This window comes from Zerene cesonia, unplaced genomic scaffold (assembly GCF_012273895.1).
Source record: "Zerene cesonia ecotype Mississippi unplaced genomic scaffold, Zerene_cesonia_1.1 Zces_u001, whole genome shotgun sequence".
Lineage (NCBI taxonomy): Eukaryota > Metazoa > Arthropoda > Insecta > Lepidoptera > Pieridae > Zerene > Zerene cesonia.
This window is the reverse complement of record NW_024045131.1, coordinates 3,128,789-3,151,249: the sequence shown is the minus strand read 5'-3', so window position 1 is coordinate 3,151,249 and position 22,461 is coordinate 3,128,789. Positions and strand designations below refer to the sequence as shown.

General features: G+C 38.0%; 1 protein-coding gene across 1 annotated transcript in view; it reads left to right on the top strand.

Annotated features, from left to right (window-relative positions):
- LOC119838091 (protein diaphanous) overlaps positions 1-22,461 on the top strand; it is a 37,949-nt gene that overhangs the window by 3,767 nt on the left and 11,721 nt on the right. The window contains exons 2-18 of the mRNA XM_038363902.1: positions 4,968-5,141; positions 5,700-5,801; positions 6,689-6,885; positions 8,913-9,078; positions 9,589-9,729; positions 10,161-10,269; positions 10,523-10,634; positions 11,370-11,498; positions 11,966-12,096; positions 12,832-13,013; positions 13,729-13,783; positions 14,381-14,419; positions 17,604-17,758; positions 18,206-18,334; positions 19,687-19,787; positions 21,196-21,373; positions 22,399-22,457. Of these exons, the coding sequence (XP_038219830.1) occupies positions 4,968-5,141; positions 5,700-5,801; positions 6,689-6,885; positions 8,913-9,078; positions 9,589-9,729; positions 10,161-10,269; positions 10,523-10,634; positions 11,370-11,498; positions 11,966-12,096; positions 12,832-13,013; positions 13,729-13,783; positions 14,381-14,419; positions 17,604-17,758; positions 18,206-18,334; positions 19,687-19,787; positions 21,196-21,373; positions 22,399-22,457 (2,159 nt within the window). The remainder of the gene's footprint in view (positions 1-4,967; positions 5,142-5,699; positions 5,802-6,688; positions 6,886-8,912; positions 9,079-9,588; positions 9,730-10,160; positions 10,270-10,522; positions 10,635-11,369; positions 11,499-11,965; positions 12,097-12,831; positions 13,014-13,728; positions 13,784-14,380; positions 14,420-17,603; positions 17,759-18,205; positions 18,335-19,686; positions 19,788-21,195; positions 21,374-22,398; positions 22,458-22,461) is intronic.

The window sequence follows — 22,461 nt, the reverse complement described above, 5'->3', positions numbered from 1 at the left end:
CTGCTGTGTTTCGTACGGTGGGTGGGGAAGTCAGAGGCCCACATCCTCGTCGTCGTTCTACCCAGTCCATTCCTTCTTTTCAATCGTCAAGCCTTTCCCTTTGAAAGTGGTTAGGGCATCCGCAGAGGCACTACATCTGCTCTGTTCACGGGCGGTGGTGATCGCTTACCGTCAGGCGAACCACCAGCTCAGTTGCTCGCTATAATATAAAAAGAACTCGAGTTTGACCAACTTTGTAGACCTGATTAGGGTCGTTAAGATTAAATAATTAAAGCGTATTTTTTAGTTTTCTTAACTATATGTTAATAAATGCGCCCCGCGGTTTCGTCCGTGTATTTCTGTATCCCGTAGGAATATCGGGATAAAAAGTTGCCTATGTGTTGTTCCAATTGTCCAGCTATCTACGTATCAAATTTCATTGCAATCGGTCCAGTAGCTTTTGCGTGAAAGAGTAACAAACACACACATCCTTACAAACTTTCGCATTTAAAATATTAAGTAAGAATTAGTAAGATAATAGGATAGGATATGATTATTTAAAAAACAATATATTTTGTTATGTCGTAATTGATTCAACGATATAAAAATATATCTTTTTTTTCTAAGAAACGTCGCAAACTCATTCACGTAATGTCATTGCTAATAATATTTGTTTGTAATCTCTCGTAAAAATTATGATTGTTTCACGTGTAATGCTATAATATACATATTAAATATAGAAGATAGTAAAATGCGGTAATCAATTTAAAAAGTATTTTCTTGTGATTTATTTCACACGTGTATTATACATTTAGAAATTAAAAACTTTTTAACGGATTTTAAACGCGATTTATTCATTATACTATTAACCCGACGTGTCGAACACTTTACAGCGAGCGTGCTCACGGGGAGACAGTCAGTAATCCGTTAAAAAGTTTTTAATTTCTTAATTTAAAAAGTTATTAGATTAATTCATTATCAAAATCTCATATATGAAATTATCGTGTCACAATGTTAGTTACCTTACTCCTCCGAAACGGGTAGATCGATTCAAATGAAACTTTGTGTGCATATCGGGTAGGTCTGAGAATCAGCCAGCATCAATTTTTATAACCCTAAATGATAAGAATAAGGCAGAACAGCGTTTGCCGCGTCAGCTAGTCTTTATACATAAAACTATCTATCAACGCACAGCCCAAACTACTGGACCGATCGTGTTGGATTTTGCATGCAGACCACTATGATGTAGGGTTTAGGTACACACATACGCAAATAATAAAAATAAATACGCTGATTGAAGCTATTTGTCTATGTGTGTGTCTTCATTGTTTCCCCGCCGTTTTAACGTTATTTTTAAGTCAGTAGCGTTTAAACAGTAGCCTAAGTCACACTCTGGTAAAGATTAAAGTTTTATTAAAATAAGGCTTTTATTTGGCGCTATTCAACATAGGGCTGCGGCTAAGAAAGGATTTTGACAAATGCTATCCCCAAGATGGATAAATCCTACAAATCTACTTACCCGGGTTGTCTCCTTCCTGTAGCAAATAATTATTCAGGAAAGTTTTCATCGGAACCATTTATACCTATTATATAAAGCTGATGAGTTTGTTTGTTTGAACGCGCTAATCTCAGGAATTCCTGGACCGATTCGAAATAATCTTTCACCGTTGGATATGCGTGTGACCCCTGAGTGCTTATTATTATTATGCTTTTAGTTGAATTAATCATAGAGTTATTGTGTGTGTGTGTTTGTTGCTCTTTCACGCAAAAACTACCGATAAACCGATTGCAATGAAATTTGGTATGTAGATAGCTGAACAACTGGAATAACATATAGGCAACTTTTTATCCCGATATTCCTACGGGATACGGCCGTACGCGGGTGAATCCGCAGGGCGCAGCTTGTATTTTATAATTTTTTTTATGTTTTCGTTTATGAATGTATCGTATGGTGAGAAAACCTACCACGTGCGAAGCCGCTGCGGAGCGCTAGTATTTAAATAAAATTTAGCTAAAAGAGCACAGCTCCTTTTACTCGCCTACCCTTAAACGTGGGAAGCGGAGGAGATAATTATAGTGACTGAGGTGTAAGTGCCAAATATCAGTATATTTCGCGATACTCGGTCGATCGCACGTGGCGCTAATAAATAAATGATCGTTTAATTATTGGTTATTAATTTATAATTAATTGTCTAATACGGTTGAGAATCGGATGAAGTGCGTTCGTTGTTCTTTTGTAGATCGCCCCCCGGCTTCGCTCGCCTTGATGGATTTGAAAAACATGAAAAACCCATTGTTTCTAAACGTTTATAGGCAATTTTTAGATTATTTATGACTTTTCAGTGTGGTATGGGTGATTTCAAAGAGATTTAGTTTTGATAGTTTCAAATCATGTCAATTTTACATTTAATTGTCATAACTCTGTATGACAGTTCTTAATTTAAATTCAATTCCTAATTCAATTTTTTAAATAAAAGTTTTAATATCTGTATACAACCTTATTCTGTTTGAATATTTGCTTTATTACTATGTACTCGGATATTGATTCAGTACATAGTGACGTAAATTTATTTTATTTGAAGCGATCGTTGGTGCGCTGAGATGTTTTTAATTGTTGTCAAAAGTTTTGTTTTTAACCGATTTCGAAAAATAGGTTTTTCTATTGTATATATTTAAAGTTATTGCAATTGAGAAGTTAAAAATCCCGGTGCGATAGTTAAGTACCGTGAGTGTTATAACTACATAGTATAAAACAAAGTCGCTTTCCGCCGTCTGTGTGTCTGTATTTTTTTTTTATGTTACAGTCGGCAATGGAGCTGGTAGGACGCCTGATGGTAAGCGCTACCACCGCCCATGAACATTTGGAGAGGCATAAGGTCCATTGCAGACCTTACGCCTCTACAAATGGATTGCCGACTTTTTGGGAAGGGATTAAGAAAGGATGGAATGGCGATAGGAATAAAGGAAAGGACTGGGAAGGGTTAGGAAAAGGATATGGGCCTCCGGCTCCCCCACTCACCGAACGAAACACAGCAGAATGCTATTTCACGCCGGTCTTCTCTGGGGGTGTGGTACTTCCCCGGTGCGAGCTGGCCAATTCGTGCCGAAGCGAGCTCGACTACCACATAACACTTTATGCTTAGATCTTTAAAATTACCCAACATATTTTGATTGGTTTTTTTTAATAGATAAAGTGTTTCAAGAGGACGGTTTATACGTATATATCATTTAGTATTGCACCAGTGCGAAGCCGGGGTTGGTCGCTTGTAAACTATAACGTTATGCAAACAATATGAAGTGATTTTGATGGATAAGTGATAAGTTTTCTGTGAACAGTGTCGGTTGACGTAATTTTATAATACATATATGATATAATCTATATTAATATGGATACCATAAGAGTGGTCGGCGACTATGTGCGTGAGAGATCGCCGTTTTCGGTGAGGTTTTTAATTAAAAATAGCTGTTATTGAATAGAATGATCATTTGATATGCTCATAGAAGCACTTTTGAATCGGCATAAAACAGGATTTCTGCAGAGAAGAGCTGATAAGAAACTCTAGATGCTTATTTCCAATTATGTCAATGTTACATTTAATTTCTAGATTGTAATAACTAGCTGTTCGCCTCGGCTTCGCCCGTGGTACATATATAGTCTATGTTACTCGTGGATAATGTAGCTTTCGAATGGTGAAAGAATTTTTAAAATCGGTCTAGTAGTTTTTGAGCCTATTCATTATAACCAAACAAACAAAGTTTTCCTCTTTATAATATTAGTGTAGATAAAACATAATAATAATGGTTCCAAAGAACTGTCCTGTGCTTCTGGAGAGACAACATTCCGTGGTTTCATGTTATTATATTGAAAACTAATACATTTTTAATATAGCTTTTAAATTTAGAACTATTAAACTGTTTAAAAGTCGTGGTGGCTCAGTGGTGAGAACCTCGGACTTCAAAATCGATAAGACGCGGTTCGAGACCGGGCGAGCGGTGCGGAAATAAATTGATTTTTCAATTTATTTGCGCATCACCATTGCTTAAAACGGTGAAGGGAAACATCGTGGGGAAACAGGCATCTCCGAGAATCAAAGTTCGACGACATGTGACATCTGCCAACACGCACTTGGCCAGCGTGGTGGATTATGGCCTGAACCCTCATAGGAGGCTTGTGTCCCAGCAGTGGGAACATATATGGGCTGATGATGATGATGATGATGATGATGAAACTCTTTAATGCTACGAGGAACTCTATTGTAATAGCTTATACCTGGTCTCATAAATGATTTTTTTACCCTAGAAAGTCTACTACTCAATCTAATTTTATTTCGATTTAATTGCCATTCAGTAAGAATTTTAGCAAATATGTATGTATTGTGTTGGTGCCTATTGGTATAGATTTACATTCAATAAATAAGAACGTGACGTCACCCATTGAATTGTCCTTAATAGGAGCCAGTGTAGTGGATGGATCGAATATAATGATGCGACGGGTCGGTGACGGTGTCGAATGTCGATTCAGATTGTGTGGAAATTCTTTACCTAATACAATGAAATCCTACTATAATCCTATCATACTAATATTATGAATGCGAAAGTTTGTAAGGATGTGTGAGCGTTTGTTGCTCTTTCCCGCGAAAACTGCTGAACCGATTGCAATGAAACTTGGAACGTAGACGGCTGGGCAACTGGAATAACATATATGCAACTTTCTATCCCAATATTCCTACGGAATACGGACTTACACCTGACTGAAACCGCGGTGCGCAGCTAGTAAGGAATAAATCACGTATAATATCCGTTAAAAAGTCTTTAATCTCCGAATGTATAATACTCGCTTAAAATCAAATACTAGAAAATACCAGATATAGATCTGATCAGCTCCGTTTTTTTCCGCGAGTTACAAACAACCTAACGGTTTATACAATCTCACGACGACATACATGCTTACACATTGAAATATAACTGAAATATTATTTCATCTCCAGCTGGACACATGGTTCGGCCGGCCCAAGAAGGCGGGCGGGGGCCCCGAGCGGGGCTACGACACGGTGCCGCGCGCGGAGCCCCGCCCCGACGACGAGGAGCCAGCGGCGGAGTACACCAGCAAGATAGACGCGCTCGATGACGACCAGCTGGAGCGGCGGTTTGAGGAGATGCTGGTGCGTGTTCGAAATTTGAAATTCGAATATTGTTCGATTCGAAATTCGAAATTCCAAAGTCGAAATTGAAAATTTTTATTCTATTTTTGAAGTGTGTATGTGTACACCCAAAACTCAATCTACTATATAAAAGTAAAGTACACGTAAAACTTAAAGTAATTCAAAATTTTAATTTTATTTTTGAAGTGAGTACACCCAAAACTACTAGATAAATAAATAAGTCGGGTTTTCCCTCGGACGCTATAACTCCAGAACGCACGAATCAGAATGCACGGTTTTGCATTCGTCGGAAAGGTCTCGGGCTCCGTGAGATTTACAGCAAAGAAAATTCAGCAAAAATTTCAACAGAAAAGCGGTAAAATCATTTTTCACATACAGCCACCTGGTGGCGAAACGGAGTTCGCCGGGTGTGCTAGTCTTATTATAAATAGGAAACTATGATACACCAATTACTAGTATGTAAAACTGGAATTGTCACATTAGTGTTTGCTGATTAAAGTTAATAGTCAATATTATTGTATAATTGTTATGTTTTTATTTTGCGTAATAATATTTCAGACGGACATGAATATTGGCGAGAAAAAGAAAGAGCCGCTGAGGAAATACTCGAGGGATCAGAAGAAGAAGATGTTGGTTGCTTACAAATTCGTTAACACACAGGTGAATAAAATAATAAATATGTACACATTGATAACAATTAAATTAAAACGCCAAATGTGTTGCGAAGCGTTAAACTCGGGAACGGCTCGACCATTCATTTATGTGTTAGATAATTTAAAACTGAATTTGAATTTAGATGACCAGAAAAATAAGTTGGTTTTTTATGTCATAGTCGGCAATGGAGCTGGTGGGTCGCCTGATGGTAAGCGCTACCACCGCCCGTGAACATTTGGAGAGTCGTTAGGTCCATTGCAGACCTTACGCCTCTACAAATGGATTGCCGACTTTAAATTAGGAAGGGATTAGGAATGGATTGATGAGAGAAATATAGGAAAGGATTGGGAAGGGTAAGAAAAAGGATATGGGCCCCCGGTTCCCCCAATCACCGTACGAAACACAGTGGGTGTTTGATACTTCCACGGTGCGAGCTGGCCCAATTCGTGCCGAAGCGTGCCCGACTCCCACAGTAGTAGTAATATTATTTTAAAATTCAAATGCTTTATAAATGGTCTTAATATATTATGTAAGTCCGCGTAAGTCCGTATCCCATAGGAATATCGGGATAAAAAGTTGCCTATATGTCATTCCAGTTGTTCAGTTGCATACGTATTCATTGCAATCGGTTCAATAGTTTTTGCGATAAAGAGCAACAAACACACAAACGTCCTTACAAACTTTCGCATTTATAATATTAGTCTATACTAATATTATAAAGTTGAAGAGTTTGTTTGTTTGTTTAAGGAACTACTGGTCCGATTTGAAAAATTCTTTCAGTGTTAGATAGTCCATTTATTGAGGAAGTCTATAGGCTATATATGTACCACGAGCGAAGCCGGGGCGGACCGTTAGTTCTCCATAAATAAAAAACTCGATCATTACCATTGCAGGAAGGCCGATCTAAATTCGAGAAGCCCTCGGACTATGTGTCGTATCTAAACCAACCGGAGCTGTCGGTTGGCAAGCTTCACGGCTGTCTTGAGAACCTGAGGATATCTCTGACGAACAACCCGCTGTCCTGGATAGAGGACTTCGGCACCAAGGGGATAGAGAGCCTGCTGACCACCCTCAACGTGTGCTACACGAAGTGAGTGTTTTTTTTCTATTATTGACTGGTATTTATTGAGAAGCTAGCGTTTCGCCCGCGGTTTTGCCCGCGTAGTCGGAAGGAAAGTTCGACAGACTTCGGGTATTCCATGAATGATTACCGTTCTGGTGGACATTCACAACCATTCTATGTTCTTTCTTGGGTCTTAAACTATCATTATACTAAATTTCATCCAAATCGGTTTAGCCGTTCATGAGTTGTAAACAGTGTTAAATGACTTCTATCTTTTAAAAACTTCAACGACTATCCTTTATATATATTTAGATCTAATGTTATAGTTTTATAGCATTGAAATTTGAAATGCTTTATAAATGAGAAATTTTGAAAGAATAAAAAACATTAGATCGCAAGGCGGGATTCGAACACGCAACTTTTTGCTAAACCGTAGCGACGCCTAGCCTCTCGGCCACCCGTGATCCCGCCACAGTAATCGAATTTCTTCTACTAAACGTAATTATAAAATAATAAAAATTAATTCGCTCTTCTGCAAAAAAGTATGTATTATATTTTTAATTCGAGACCAAGTACCCGCATGTATATAAACAAAAAAAAAAAATAATAATAGATTCAACCAATTTGTAAGTGTCGTATTATATGTTATATACTTGATTGTTTACGTATATTTTTTCCATGCTGCTAGCGGAAGTGGATTCTATCGGTAAGAGAAAAATACTCCGAATCTGAAACTATGTTATTTAATAATCAATACGCATAATTGAAAATAAAATTATCATATAAAATATGTCATATAAAAATGAATAAACTCAACATTCAACATTCAAAACGATTTATTGTGATTTGATTCACAAGTTATAAGGAAGGTATTTCATTATATACAGTTCTACTTTAATCTGCCTTGTGGCGTACAATTGTCAAATTTTTATATAAATAATTAATTATTAATCATATTTATACATATAGAGCATTAATTATATAAGTGAAGTCCCGTGTCCATGCCCCATACCCCAGTAGGGGTACTTGGGTATGGGGCAGATGATATACATCTGTTTCACTGATCGATTTTCTTTATGGACAAGTATTCATTTCATTCATGACATTCTGTGTCCGCTAGACCGAAACTTTTTTTTTTGTACGTCCCCACTGGGTTCGAACCCAGGATCCTTCCGTTCTACGCTCACGCGTTAACCACTGTACGAAGTAGGCGGTCGATTATTTATATATTTACCAATAATTTCTGTAAACTGAGTTTGACTTTTTAAATACAAGCCACGCCTAATGGCCTGGTTTTAATGGTCATAATAATTGTTTCTATATTTCAGTAGCCTTATTTTAAAGTCACACATTTATTTATGCTATTAGACTTTTTTTTATGACACCGTCGGCAATGGAGCTGGCGGGTCGCCTGATGGTGGTTTGGAGAGGCGTAAGAACACATTCGATTCTGATAAACATTGGGGTAGATTTAAAAATGTGATTGGGGAAAAAAAATACAATTAACGAACCGCAGGATTTAGGCCTATAATCGACCCATTTAAAGAAAAAACAAACGGCGTGATTATGGAGCAGTTTTTATACGATCATAACACAAGCTATAAAGAGCTCATATTATAATATTAAATAATAAACATCATAGAACTTTAACTCACTAACCTTAAAGACGCAAATATTCAAAATAGCTATAAGTTTATCTTGATTTAAATGGCGTATCAAGACAACCTAGGCGTAACAATTAAATTATTGTCTACTAGCTGCGCCCCGCGGTTTCACCCGCGTAAGTCCGTATCCCGTAGGAATATCGGGATAAAAAGTTGCCTCTATGTTATTCCAGTTGTCCAGCTGTCTACGTACCAAATTTCATTGCAATCGGTTCAGTAATCAAAGCATGAAAGAGCAACAAACACACACACACACATCCTTACAAACTTTCGCAATTTACTATATTAGTAGGATAGTAGGATACTTACTATATACTCAATAAATGGATTGCCGACTTCAAATTGCAAATGGATCACATCTAGATACTATAGAAATACTTAAATTTCCAGTGACTCCCGCTACGATAGAGTGCAGTACGAGTGCATAAGATGCCTGTCCGCCATTTTGAATAACACAGTCGGCATTCGCGCTGTGTTCGAGTGCAGAGAGGCTTTGCCAGTGCTGGCTCGCAGTTTGGACGCTAGGAAACCGCACTGCGCGTTGGAAGCGGCTAAGGTGAACTCTGGAAAATTCTAGAAGGTTCCGGAATGTTCTAGAAGCTTGGATTGAATAACACGGTGTTCAAGCTGTGTTCGAATGTAGGGGGTTTTGCTAGTGTAGGCTCGCAGTTTGAATGCTAATAAGAGTTCTGGAATGTTCTAGAAAATGCAGGAGGGTCAGAATTTTTGGTGGATTTTTTTTTATAATTTATATATGAAGAAATCTACATTTATCCGGAAAAACATTCGCTAACCCTTTCTTTAATATATTTCAATGAGAAACAGTGATAAAAAAATCTAATGTACACCCACCAGGGTATAATTGTAGACAAAACCTCATGATACAAATAATTAATCAATAAATTAGCATTATTGAAATTAGCAATAGATGCATCTATTGCTAATTTCAATAAAAACTACCAAAAAATAATCAGTATCACATTTTAATTAAAGCTAATTATATATTTTTATTATATATCTATTCCAATATAATTAATAATATAAGCTAATTATATATATATTCCAGGTGCTAGCCGCAATATGCCTCATACCGAACGGGCACGAAAAAGTTCTAGAAGCAATCACGATGGCCGGCGAGTCGAGTCGGAAGCCGCGGTTGTTGCCCATCGTGGAGGGGCTGCATCCGAAATCGCCGGAGAGCTTAAAGGTAATATCATCTGAATCTAGATAGTCTAAAAAGTGAAGATGTAATTGTAATACTAGGAGGGAGTTCTTTTAATAATAGAGGAGGAATTCTAATTTTGTTTTTTTCGACCCTAAATGAAAACCTCGACTTATCAAAGTTTGTATAGAGCAAGTAGAAACCCGATAAACATACGATTATTTTTTTATATACATACTAGCTGCACCCGGTGAACGCTATTCTGCCTTACTCTTATCATTTAGGGGTATGAAAAATAGATGTTGGCCGATTTTCATACATACCGGATAAGCACAAAAAATTTCATCTAAATGGCAACGAAAACTGTGACACGAGAATTTTATATATTAGATATGTACAATTAATCTTACATAAAAAAATACATAGCAAACATTTGTAAATGAAATTATGTATATATATATATTTATATGTTTCAGAACGGCTGTATGCAACTGATGAACGCCATTATAACGGAGCCCGAGGAGTTGGAGTTTCGGATGCATTTGCGGAGCGAGTTTATGAGAACTGGGCTTTATGATCTTATCGGTGAGTTACCTTAATGCCCGCCTCGAAGGATGCCTGCGTTTTTCTACTTGTTTCAGCGTGTATTCGTGCGATTCGAGTCTCAAAATCGTGATTTATTCTCAAACTCGAAGGATTATTTGATTTTGGTCCTTCGAGACGGTTTATGTGTAGATCATCATCTCCCGATGTTCCTTTGTCAAAATGATAAACAATTTGAATTATTAACTTAACTGCAGACATTTTAAAATAATAATACTTTAATAATGTATTACAGAGGATTTACGCGCGGGAGCGGAGGAAGGGGGGAGGTCGATACAAATGAATGTATTCGATACACACGCAGCGGCAGACCAAGACGAGTTTCTCGTTAAATTCGATGACGTCAGGTATTACTTATAATTTTTTTTTATTTTTTATTTATTCAATTCAAAAATAGTATAAAGTAGTGAGCACATCGTGCATAGTGTAACTACTTATACTGAAGGATAGTAAATTTGAAACTTTAAATTAGTTACAATTAGTATTCTATCACTATTACTATCACTATCAGTATCACTATTACATAATTGTAGAGTTTTATGTAACTTTTGGTATCTCCCTATTAATATTATAAATACGAAGGTAAGTCTGTCTCTGCTTCACGTCCAAACCACTGACTGATTAAGGATAGAATGTACTACAGAGATAGTTTCAGATCCTAGAAGATCCTCTGGGAACAGGAATTATGTGGGAAGCTAGATTCTAATAACTCTTTTCAATTGATGATGAAGTAGTTTATACATTGACATTAGAATATCCTACTATCCTATTAATATTATAAATTCGAAAGTTTGTAAGGATGTGTGTGTGTTTGTTGCTCTTTCACGCAAAAACTAATCAACCGATTGCAATGAAGTTTGGTACGTAGACAGCTGGACAACTAGAATAACGTATAGGCAACTTTTTATCCCGATATTCCTACGGGATACGGACATACGCGGGTGGAATAATACTAGCTGCGCCCCGCGCAGCTAGTATTATTATAAAAATAAACACTTTATTTCCTCACAAACAGTCAAAAGAGCAGTCTAATCCTTCAGTATAATAGATATCATAAATCAATCTCATCATCAACATTACAGGGTGGATTTCCAAGATGTGAACGAATGCTTCGAGCTGGTGAAGAACCTGGTGATGGAGACGCCCGCGGAGCCGTTCCTGCTCTCAATATTGCAGCATCTGTTGTTCATTAGAGACGATGAGTTGATAAGGTACGTGTGAAGAGGTCGATCGAAATAATAAAAACATGTTTTCTACAAAAGTCACTGAAATCTCTAGGGCGTGACAATCAAAATTCTAAAATGTCTGCAAGTGACAACAATAGACCTTTGGATATTAAAGACTTTTTAACGGATTTTAAACGCGATTTATTCATTATATCGAGACTGAGTCGCCCCGTGACCGCGCTCGCCGTAAAGTGTTCGAAACGTTGTCTTAATAATATAATTAATAAATAGCGTAAAATTAAACAAACACAACAAAATACTATAACAATTGATCTATCAAAGCCTAGTCACTACATAGTATAAAACAAAGTCGCTTTCTCTGTCTCTATCTCCCTATATAATAGATGGAGTGATTCAAGAGAAAGGTTTATATGTAGTTCAAATAAACTACTCCGAATCAACGCGTACGAAGCCGCGGTCGAAAGCTAGTTGATAACATAATTAACTTCCAGGCCCGCCTACTACAAGCTGATAGAAGAGTGCGTGACGCAAATAGTTCTGCACAAGAACGGCTACGATCCCGACTTTAGGCTGACGCAGCGGTTCAATATCGATGTGCAGCCTTTGATAGACGGCCTCATTGGTGAGATGGGTTTTATTATCTGTGGGAGCAAAAAAAAATGAAAGATTTTTTTAAACTAGTTGGTTTTTTTTTTTGAATGTCATAGTGGGCAACTGAGCTGGTGGTTCGCCCGATGGTAAACGATCACCACCGCCCATGAACATTCGCAGAGGCTCAGACCTCTGAGAATGCGCTGCCCGCTTTTAAAGGATAAGGGATAAGGAAAGGATTGATGACTGGAAAGAAGGAATGGACTGGGAAGGGCTAGGAGAAGGAAATAGGCCTCCGGCTCCCCCACTCACCGAACGAAACACAGCAGAATGCTATTTTACGCCGGTCTTCTGTGGGGGTGTGGTACTTCCCCGGTGCGAGCTGGCCCAATTCGTGCCGAAGCGTGCTCGACTTCCACAATAAAAATTGGTGGGATATAATCGTGTGTTATAGTGAATGTTTACAGTCTGTGGATAAATAAATGTATGTTATACATTCATATGAAACTAACTGTTTTTTTTAGCCAAAAAGCGGGTTTTTATGGAAAAATATTCACTAAAAGACATATAGACTTTATTTAATTTCGTATTATTATTATTATTTATTAATACATAACTGCTTAATTATATTTAAAGAATTAATTCAAAACATCAGAATTATTTAACAAACGCATTCCAACGACCGGGCTCAGTGGCGTGCCATGAGAGAGGCCTATGTCCAGCAGTGGACATCAAAGGGTTGATAATGATGATGATTCCATTCTAGAAAAATCAAGAGCGGAAGAAGAGAAGAAAGTGGAGGAGTTAAAGTCGAAACTGGAAGCGGCCATAGCGGCGAGGCAGGAGGCGGAAGCGAGAGTGACCCACCTGGAGGAGAGAATGAAGAGCATCTCCACCCCGAGCGGGCCGGGAGGAGTCTCGCAGGGGAACATAGCCGCTATTGCTAAGGTGGGAGGGGCTACATTTGATTGGCTTTTTTCTCTATGCCATGAGCAACTAGGCAACTAAATAAGAATAATAAATAATAGTTTAAAAAAACTATAAGACACGCTTTAACAAAAATCATATTTTGCAAATTGAAAAATGGAATAATTTTATCAAATTAGTGTATTGTCATCGGTCCTCAATAAATCTACAAAGTTTGAACGAAATCTGGCCGTTTAAAGTGGGTCAAAATCGCGCCCAAAGAAGTCGGTTACAAACAAACATACAAACAAACATACAGGTGAAGCTAATAAAAAGCGTGTAAAAATGTGATGGATTCTAAACACAGTTTTTTACTAACACAGACTTTCGTTTCTACCAATATAATTGTATGTATTTAACAGTTTTAATAAAGACTTTATTATTATTATTATTATAACTGAGCTGGTGGTTCGCCTGATTGTATGCGATCACCACCGCCCGCGAACAGAGCAGAGGTAGTGCCTCTGCGAATGCACTAGCCGCTTTTAAGGGCGAAATGTTTTCACTACAGAGCGCATATAAAACTTTTCATCATTATTCAATCGGGGCGTTTCCCTTATCGGTGGAGAAATTCCTCCTCCCTTCCTCCACGCGTGATAATTCCTCTCGATAGCATGAATGTGTGCGTCTATTTTTTAAGATGTGTGTGTTTTAGATATATAAATAAATAGACGACTAATTTTGTTTTTGGTTTCAGGCGATAGGCAGCCCTGGTGGTCCCCCACCACCGCCGCCACCACCTATGCCTGGAGGTTAGAATATTTCTTAATTAAATCTGATATTTTTTTTTTAACAAAACGTAAAGTCGATATGTTATTCGTTGGTATATTTATATATTATAAAATTTTATTTTTTTCTACCTTTCTTTGTATAATATAACAAACGTTATTTCACATAATGTTTTTTTTTTCAAAATAACTTTTTTGGGTAATTTTCTTTTTTGATTTAATGAAATATAATACAAATATGGAGCGATGTCTTTGACAATTGACTAATGTATAATATGTATATTTTAATAATTAATTTCAATGGAAATTTGAATCTTCGTGTATAATAAAAAAAATAAGTGATTTAACACTTATTTGCTACTACTCATTCTCTTCTATTCTCCACTGCACTCTTTTTATGTCCTCTTAATTGTTTCTATTTTGTATAATTGAATTTTTTTTATAAAAAATGCTTATTTATTATAGAAACGATTGTCACAGGCATCGCTATATTTATCGTTTCACTTATATATTCGGGTATATTTTTCGATCTCCGTGTTGGTTCACTAACGAACATAACAAAGCACCATCCGTCTCGCTCGCACACACGCATGTCACTCACACCCGTCTCTTTCTACTTAGGAGGTCCGCCGCCCCCGCCGCCGCCGCCGTTGCCGTCAGGTAAATTGTTTCTGTTTTTTTTTTGTAGTATTTATTTGTTTAAAAATTAATCGGTGTTTTATTGTGAGTCTTACACAACATTACGCATATCGTAATAGGTTAAAAAATATTTTTTTTTTTTGTTTAATTTATGGAATATCAACAAGAAATACATACGAGTATTAACATATTTAATGCTGGACCAAGGGAGCATTTAATCGGTATAAAAAGCATCCTATCACCCAAGTCAGCTTATACTCTGTCTGTGTATCAAATTTCATCAAAATCGGTTGAATAGTTTAAGCGTGATTGACGGATAAACATTCAAACAAACAAACTTACACATTTATAATATATGTGTGATAGATTTAAACTAAAGATACTGTCATAGATCTTTTTTTTTATTATACCTTTGTCAATGATAGGTGTACATAACTTTCGAGATAATGTATTATACAATGATTGCATATGAAATAAAAAATCTAAAATAAATATAATTTATAAATACAGTATAATTTTGTTTCAGTCATACGTACAGACTGACATATTTATTTTTTATATAGTACTGGCTTTTAAAGTTGACATTTTTACCCGCATGGTTTCCGTACATGCAGGATTTCTATGATACTAACCATACTGTGTCCTTTCTCGGATCTCTACTATCTCTGTACCAAATCTCATCCAAATCAGTTCAGTAGTTTAGACGTGAAGAAGTGACGGACAGACGGAGTTGCTTTCGCATTTATAATATTAGCTGGTTTATAAAAATTTAATATATATATATATAACATGTCTGTATGTATAACATCGTACGTTAAACTATTGCATGTTCCCTCTCCTTCGCTCACACGCATGCGACTATGTCTATCTCTCTCTGGTGTGTGCTTCTAGGTGGGCTGGCGCCGCCGCCGCCGCCTCCGATGCCGACAGGTGTGTTTATATATATGTCACACTAGTTGTGCGCCCCGACTTCTCCCCTGATACATAATTATATAGTCCATGATACATAATTATATAGTCTATGATACATAATTATATAGTCTATGTCGCTCAGTGAAGCTGCAGCTTTGTATTGGTGTAAGATTTTTTTGAAATCGGTCCAGCGGTTTTTGCGTTGTAAATTTACAAAAAATACTAGTTTCTTCCATATAATGTTAGTGTAGATTAGTTGTTATTGTATTTTCTTATACACTAGCTCACAGCTGCCGGATTCGTCCGCGAAATTAGAGGGAAAAGTATATTATAGTTTCGGGATTCCCTCCATCTGGTGTTTTTGCTCATTATGTTCGTTTGTCTTTTCTCGGGTTACAAACTATCACTATATCAAATTTCATCCAATTCCGTGCAGTAGTTTAGGTGTGAAGAGAAGACTGTCGGAGAAACTAATTCATTTATTATACTTACTAGGGATATTAAACTAATATTTCTTAACTGAGGTAAGCAAACGCACTGCACGCCCCGGCGCCGTGCGGTTAGTCATTTATAATCCTAATTGACATGTTATAAACTATCCTATCATTTAAGTTGGATCAAACTGCACACAGTGTGCAAATTTGATTAAAATCGGTTGAGTAGTTTAGGCGTCCATCGCGGACAAACAAGGTGACGCGTAAGTTATGATAAGATATAGCTATATATATTATATTATTATAACATTACTGTTGTGATTTATAATATTAATATAGTAATATATACACTTAATATACGCCCAAAGGTGTTGGATTGACTGCTCTATCGACCCATAGCCCTAACTGCTGGTCGCATTGTGATGAAATTTGGCATTCAGATAGCATCTATGATGTAGGCATTGTCTAAGAAAGGATCTTCATAAATTCTACCCGCAAGGGGTTAAAATAGGGGTTGAAAGTTTATTTAGACCACGCGGACGAAGCTGCGGGCAACAGCTAGTATATTCAATCCATTATAACTGGTCTGCACTCCGCCTGTAAAATCACTGATTGAAAAATGAAGTAATGCATGTCTCTCTCTTTCACTCACACGCATGCGACTATGTCTATCTCTCTCTGGTGTGTGCTTCTAGGTGGGCCGGCGCCGCCGCCGCCGCCTCCGATGCCAACAGGTTTGTATATAATATATATAATATATTTATTATATTATATATTAATTATTACATACTTTGCTATTTAACTAAGAACTGTTTCCTGCCTATTCTCCGTATACACTTGCTCTAATCTAATCGTCGTACCGTAACGTCTAATCTAGAGTTTGTCTGAACGCGCTAATCTCACGAACTACTGGTCCGTTTTAAAAAAAATATTTCAGTTTAAGATAGCACATTTATTGAGGAAGGCTTTACGCTATATATGTATGACGAGCGAAGCCGGGGCGGACCGCTATTTCAATAGATAAATGTTTGAGTTTGAATGGTCGGCACGGTCCATGACCTTTACGTGTCGAAAGTCATTTGAAAAACATGATAATCTTAGAAAAGCTTTTCGCATTTCAATAATGGTTTATTTATTTCATCCTACTAGAAATTTATATAGAAGCACTAGCTGCGGCCCGCGGTTTCACCCGCGTAAGTCCGTATCCCGTAGGAATATCGGAATAAAAAGTTGCCTATACGTTATTCCAGTTTTCCAGCTGTCTACGTACCAAATTTCATTGCAATCGGTTCAGTAGTTTTTGCGTGAAAGAGTAAGAAACACGCACACACATCCTTACAAACTTTCGCATTTATAATATTAGTAGGATTATTTCTTACCGTAAATTCTAAATTCGAATTAATACGCATGCAGTTACAGAATGGCGCAGTACCGATCCTATTCTTAGTTGAATCGCATAGTATCAATATTTGTTAATTTTCTGTATTGTATATATCCTAATATGCATGTTATAAAATGCTGTATTCTAACATAACTATACAATTAAGCACATTAATTAATTGTTCAATTAGATTTCTCTGAACTAACTAAATTTCTCAGTACTGCTTTAGCTCAGTATTTCCTTCTATACGGAAGACAAATAACAATGCTTTGCAGCACAGCATTTTTATATGGCGCCGCCGTATCTTAGGTGAATTGTGCGTGCGCGTTTTTAAATCGCATACAAATAGATAGAAAGTACACCGTAATAAATCAATCGACTTGGTTTTCTTTTGCGAATAGTAGATAGACAGAATTAAATATTAAATTAAATCAATTAAAAAGACACCGTTTTTTTATCTATTATCCTCATATTCCAGGCGGCGGTCCCCCCCCACCGCCCATGCCCGGCATGGCGGGCGCCCCCCCTCCCCCGCCGATGCCCGGTATGGGGCCACCGCCCCCACCACCTCCTCCTGGTATGGGCGGGCCGAGGCCGCCACCCCCGCCCGGAGGGATGATGGCTCCAAGGATGGTAAGTACACGTGCGCGAGCGCGTGTGTATGTGTATGTATGTGAGAGAGACAGTGAGAGAGAGTGTATGTGTATGTGTTTTTATAGCTAGTGATATAAACTAAGAATTGGAAAGTCCAATGACCTGTATGGGCCAAATGGCATTATAAGTATATATTTTTGTTAAAAACATAAATTTTTCTACAGTAAAAGTTTTCAACAGTATAATATATCAGATCTTAAAATAAAACCGCCTCCTTGGTACAGTGGTTAACGCGTGAGCGTAGAACCGAGGGGTCCTGGGTTCAATTCCCGGTGGGGACGCACAAAAAAAAAAAATGTCTCGGTCTGGCAGGACACAGAAGGCTGATCACCTACTTGTCCGTAAAGAAAATCGATCAGTGAAACAGATGCTTTTTAAAATAAAACTGTATTTTGTGTTACTAAAATCTAGATTTATCCCCCACAGCCCCAACCAGATGTGCTCCCTCACGGTCTGAAGCCGAAAAAGAAGTGGGAGGTGGAGGGGCCATTGAAAAGGGCGAATTGGAAGACAATTGTGCCGCAGAAGATGTCGGAGAAAGCATTTTGGGTCAAGGTACGTACTTATATATCCTACTATTATTATTAATAATATTATAAATGCGAAAGTTTGTAAGGATGTGTGTGTGTTTGTTGCTCTTTCACGCAAAAACTACTGCACCGATTGCAATGAAATTTGTTACGTAGACAGTTGGACAACTGGAATAACATATAGGCAACTTTTTATCCCGATATTCCTACGGGATACGGACTCACGCGGGTGAAACCGCGGGGCGCAGCTAGTTGAAAATAAATTTGCACCGTTGATCCTTTAATTTTTTTATGTCATAGTCGGCAATGGAGCTGATGGGTCGCCTGATGGTAAGCGCTACCACCGCCCATGGACATTTGTAGAGGCGTAAGGTCCATTGCAGACCTTACGCCTCTACAAATAGATTGCCGACTTTAAATTGGGAAGGGATTAAGAAAGGATTAACGAGAGGAATAAAGCAAATAAATGGGCAGGGTAATGAAAAGGATATGGGTAGTATATAATGAGTTGATTGTATAAACGTGCGCCTGCGTCGTTCTATCTCCTAATCCCACTACCATTTATATACGCGAAATTAACTTTGCCCTTCTGTCTGTTACGCTTTCACGCCTAAACCACCGAACCGATTTTGATGAAATTTAGTATGAATATAAAACTGAACTTGGGGACATAGGATACTTTTTATCATAAAAAAAAGGTATAAGGGGTTGAAATGGGGGATAAAAGTTTGTATGAAAGTTCCTTATTGTCAAACATATAACCATTTAAGATTGTTCAAATGTCTTAACCAATTTTGATAAATAGTAGTAGCGTAGACCTTGGGAGAAGACTGAATGACTGAACGTCGCGCTATATAACCGCCGCGGGCGGTAAGCTAGTAATTATATAATAGTGTTAACTTATTTATTTGAGAAATTTTGAAAGAATAGAAAAAATTTGATCACGAGGCGGGATTCGAACCCGCGACTTCTTACCTAACCGTAGCCACCCGTGATCCTGCCACAGTAATCGAATCTCTTCTATTCTTTCAGTTTTATGTGCCTAAAGGACACCCCGCACCATATATTGTAAATTTCTCATTTATGAAGCATTGCAATGCTATTAAACTAAAAAAGTGAAGTCCCTTGTCCCCCAGTGAGGTATGGGGCAGATGATATACATCTGTTTCACTAATCGATCTTCTTTATGGACGAGTAGGTGATCAACCCTCTGTGTCCTGTCAGACCGAGACTTTTTTTTTTTGCGTCCCCACCGGGAATCGAACCCAGGACCCCTCGGTTCTAAGCTCACGCGTTTACCACTGTACCAAGGAGACGGTGAAAACTAAAAATTAAATTAATTTATTTATCTTATTGTTATTTGTTGCTTACTTCCAGGTGCAAGAAGACAAATTGGCTTCGCCGGATATATTAAACGGGCTCGCGCTTAAGTTCTCGAGTAAACCAGTCGCTAAGAAAAACGAGGACGCCGTTGACAAGTGAATGTTTTATTTACTACTAGACGCACGCCCCGGCTTTGCACGTGGTACATATATAGCCTATGTCGCTGTGGCGGTGAAGTTACAGCTCTCTATCGGTGAATGAAGCTTTGGAATCGGTGCAGCGGTTTTTGAGATTATCAAACAAACAAACAAACTAACGAAAATACAAATGCTTCCTCTTTATAATACCAGTGTTATCACACTATAGGCTATATATGTAGCACGGGCGAAGCCGGGGCGGACCGCTAGTGTGATATATAATTTCAACAGAGTTCAGTCAAGACAAACTGACAGGCAATTTGACACTTATTTACGTAATGTATGAATAGGTCAAAATTGTACATAATTCATTTGTGTAATATAAATGTCAAAATGTATGTAACTATTTATTAATTCACAAAATTTTTACAGAAAGTAAGTCAGCGATCTCCCATGTCGTGTCGGAAGATATTGCGGGAATCGAATTTGCGACTATCTGGTTGAGAAGCTCTTTTTTATCCATATTTAAATTAGCATCATATCTATCTACTAGATAATAAATAAGAAAGATCTGTCTATATATTATAGATATTATCATTCGAGAGATTTTTAAAGCAGAGAAAGAAAAAATTTGATCCCGAGGCGGGATTCGAACCTGCGTCTTTTTGCCAAACCGCAGCAACGCCTAGTGTCTCGGCCACCCGTGATCCCGCCACAGCGATCGAATCTCTTCTAGCCTTTCGGTTTCATGTGTCTAAGGGCAGACATAAATTCTAAATTTATCAAATCCTATCCTACTTAATATTATAAATGCGAAGGTTTGTGAGGATGTATGTGTTTGTTGCTCTTTCACGCAAAAACTACTGAACCGATTGCAATGAAATTTGGTACGTAGGCAGCTGAACAACTGGACGAACACATAGGGCATAGCTAGTAAATATTGTATATTTTTGGCTTGTTACCTCATTAATATCGATTGCATGAAGCGATGTTAATGACTCTTGTTATTTGCAAGCTGGTGCCTAGCGTATGGTCCCTTTTTGATTTGGTCAAATCCTGTCAGTTTATTTTTTGTTAAAATAAGTCATTTATTGTTTAAAATGACATTTAAAAACAGACTTAAGTTTTTATATCATAGCGGGCAACTGAGCTGGTGGTTCACCTGATGGTAAGCGATCACCACCGCCCGTGAACAGAGCAGAGGTAGATTATGATTTATGAGAAAGACGGAATGGACTGGGAGTAGAAGGGTAGGAAAAGGAAACGGGGCCACCGGCTCCTCCACTCATCGCATGCATGCTTCTATATAACGCTAGTCTTCTGTGCGGTTGTGGTATATCCCCGTTGCGAGCTGGCCCAATCCGTGCCGAAGCGTGCTCGACATCCACATACAAGTCAATCACTTGCAATCTTACCTAATGCGCAGGGTGCACACGCTGAAAAAGGTGAAAGACCTCAAGGTGCTGGACTCGAAGGCGGCGCAGAACCTGTCCATCCTGCTCGGCGGCTCGCTGAAGCACATGTCCTACGAGCACATACGGCAGTGCATACTGCGCTGCGACACCGCCGTGCTCAACGCCAACGTTCTGGACCTGCTTATACAGGTGAGCGGCGGCATTTAAGGGAGTTTTTAGGGGTTTGGTCCTTGTTAGGGGGCCATCCGTTGATTACGGAGTGGACTTTATAGGATTTGTTCCTGATTAGAGGCCATCCGTTAATTACGGAGTGAATTTATAGGATTTGTTCCTTGATAGGGGCCATCCGTTGATTACGGAGTTGACTTTATAGGATTTGTTCCTTGTTAGGGGCCATCCGTTAATTACGGAGTGAATTTATAGGATTTGTTCCTTGTTAGGGGCCATCCATTAATTACGGAGTTGACTGACTTTATAGGATTTGTTCCTGATTAGAGGCCAAATGTTAAGTACGTAGTGGAGTTTTTAGGAATTTGTTTGTCGCTAAGGGCCATTCGATAATAACGATACGCTAATTGTTTTTTGTTTTCGACCTTGGCCCAAGCCTTGTCAAGGGTTGTCTCATTTTAAGAACTCCTTTCACCACGATGTGACGTCATCCATCCACCTTAAATTTTATGCAGCTATTAAAGGAAATGGAAACGAAAAAGTACAGGAATCAATTTAGATCATCTTTCAACTATATTGGTGTCTGATCACCAGGCACTCACGTAAAGTGAAAAAGTCTTCAGTTCTATATTATTACTAGCTGCACCCAGCAAACGCTGTTCTGCCTTACTCTTATCATTTAGGGGTGTGAAAAATAGACATACCCAATATGCACACAAAATTTCATAAGAATCGGTCCAGCTGTTCTGACGGAGTTCGGTAATTAACATTGTGACACGGGAATCCTATTAATATTATAAATGCGAAAGTTTGTAAGTATGGATGTATGGCTGTTGTTACTATTTTCACGTAAAAACTACTGAACCAATTGCAATGAAATTTGGTACGTAGACAGCTGGATAACTGGAATAACATATAGGTAACTTTTTATCCCGATATTCCTACGGGATACGGACCTACGCGGTTGAAACCGCGGGGCACAGCTAGTCTTACATATAAGAAGATAAGAGAGTATATATAATGTATATATTTATATCTCATTCCAGTACCTCCCCCCAGCGGACCAATTGAAGAAACTGGCTGAGCTGAAGTGTCAGAGCTCGGAGCTG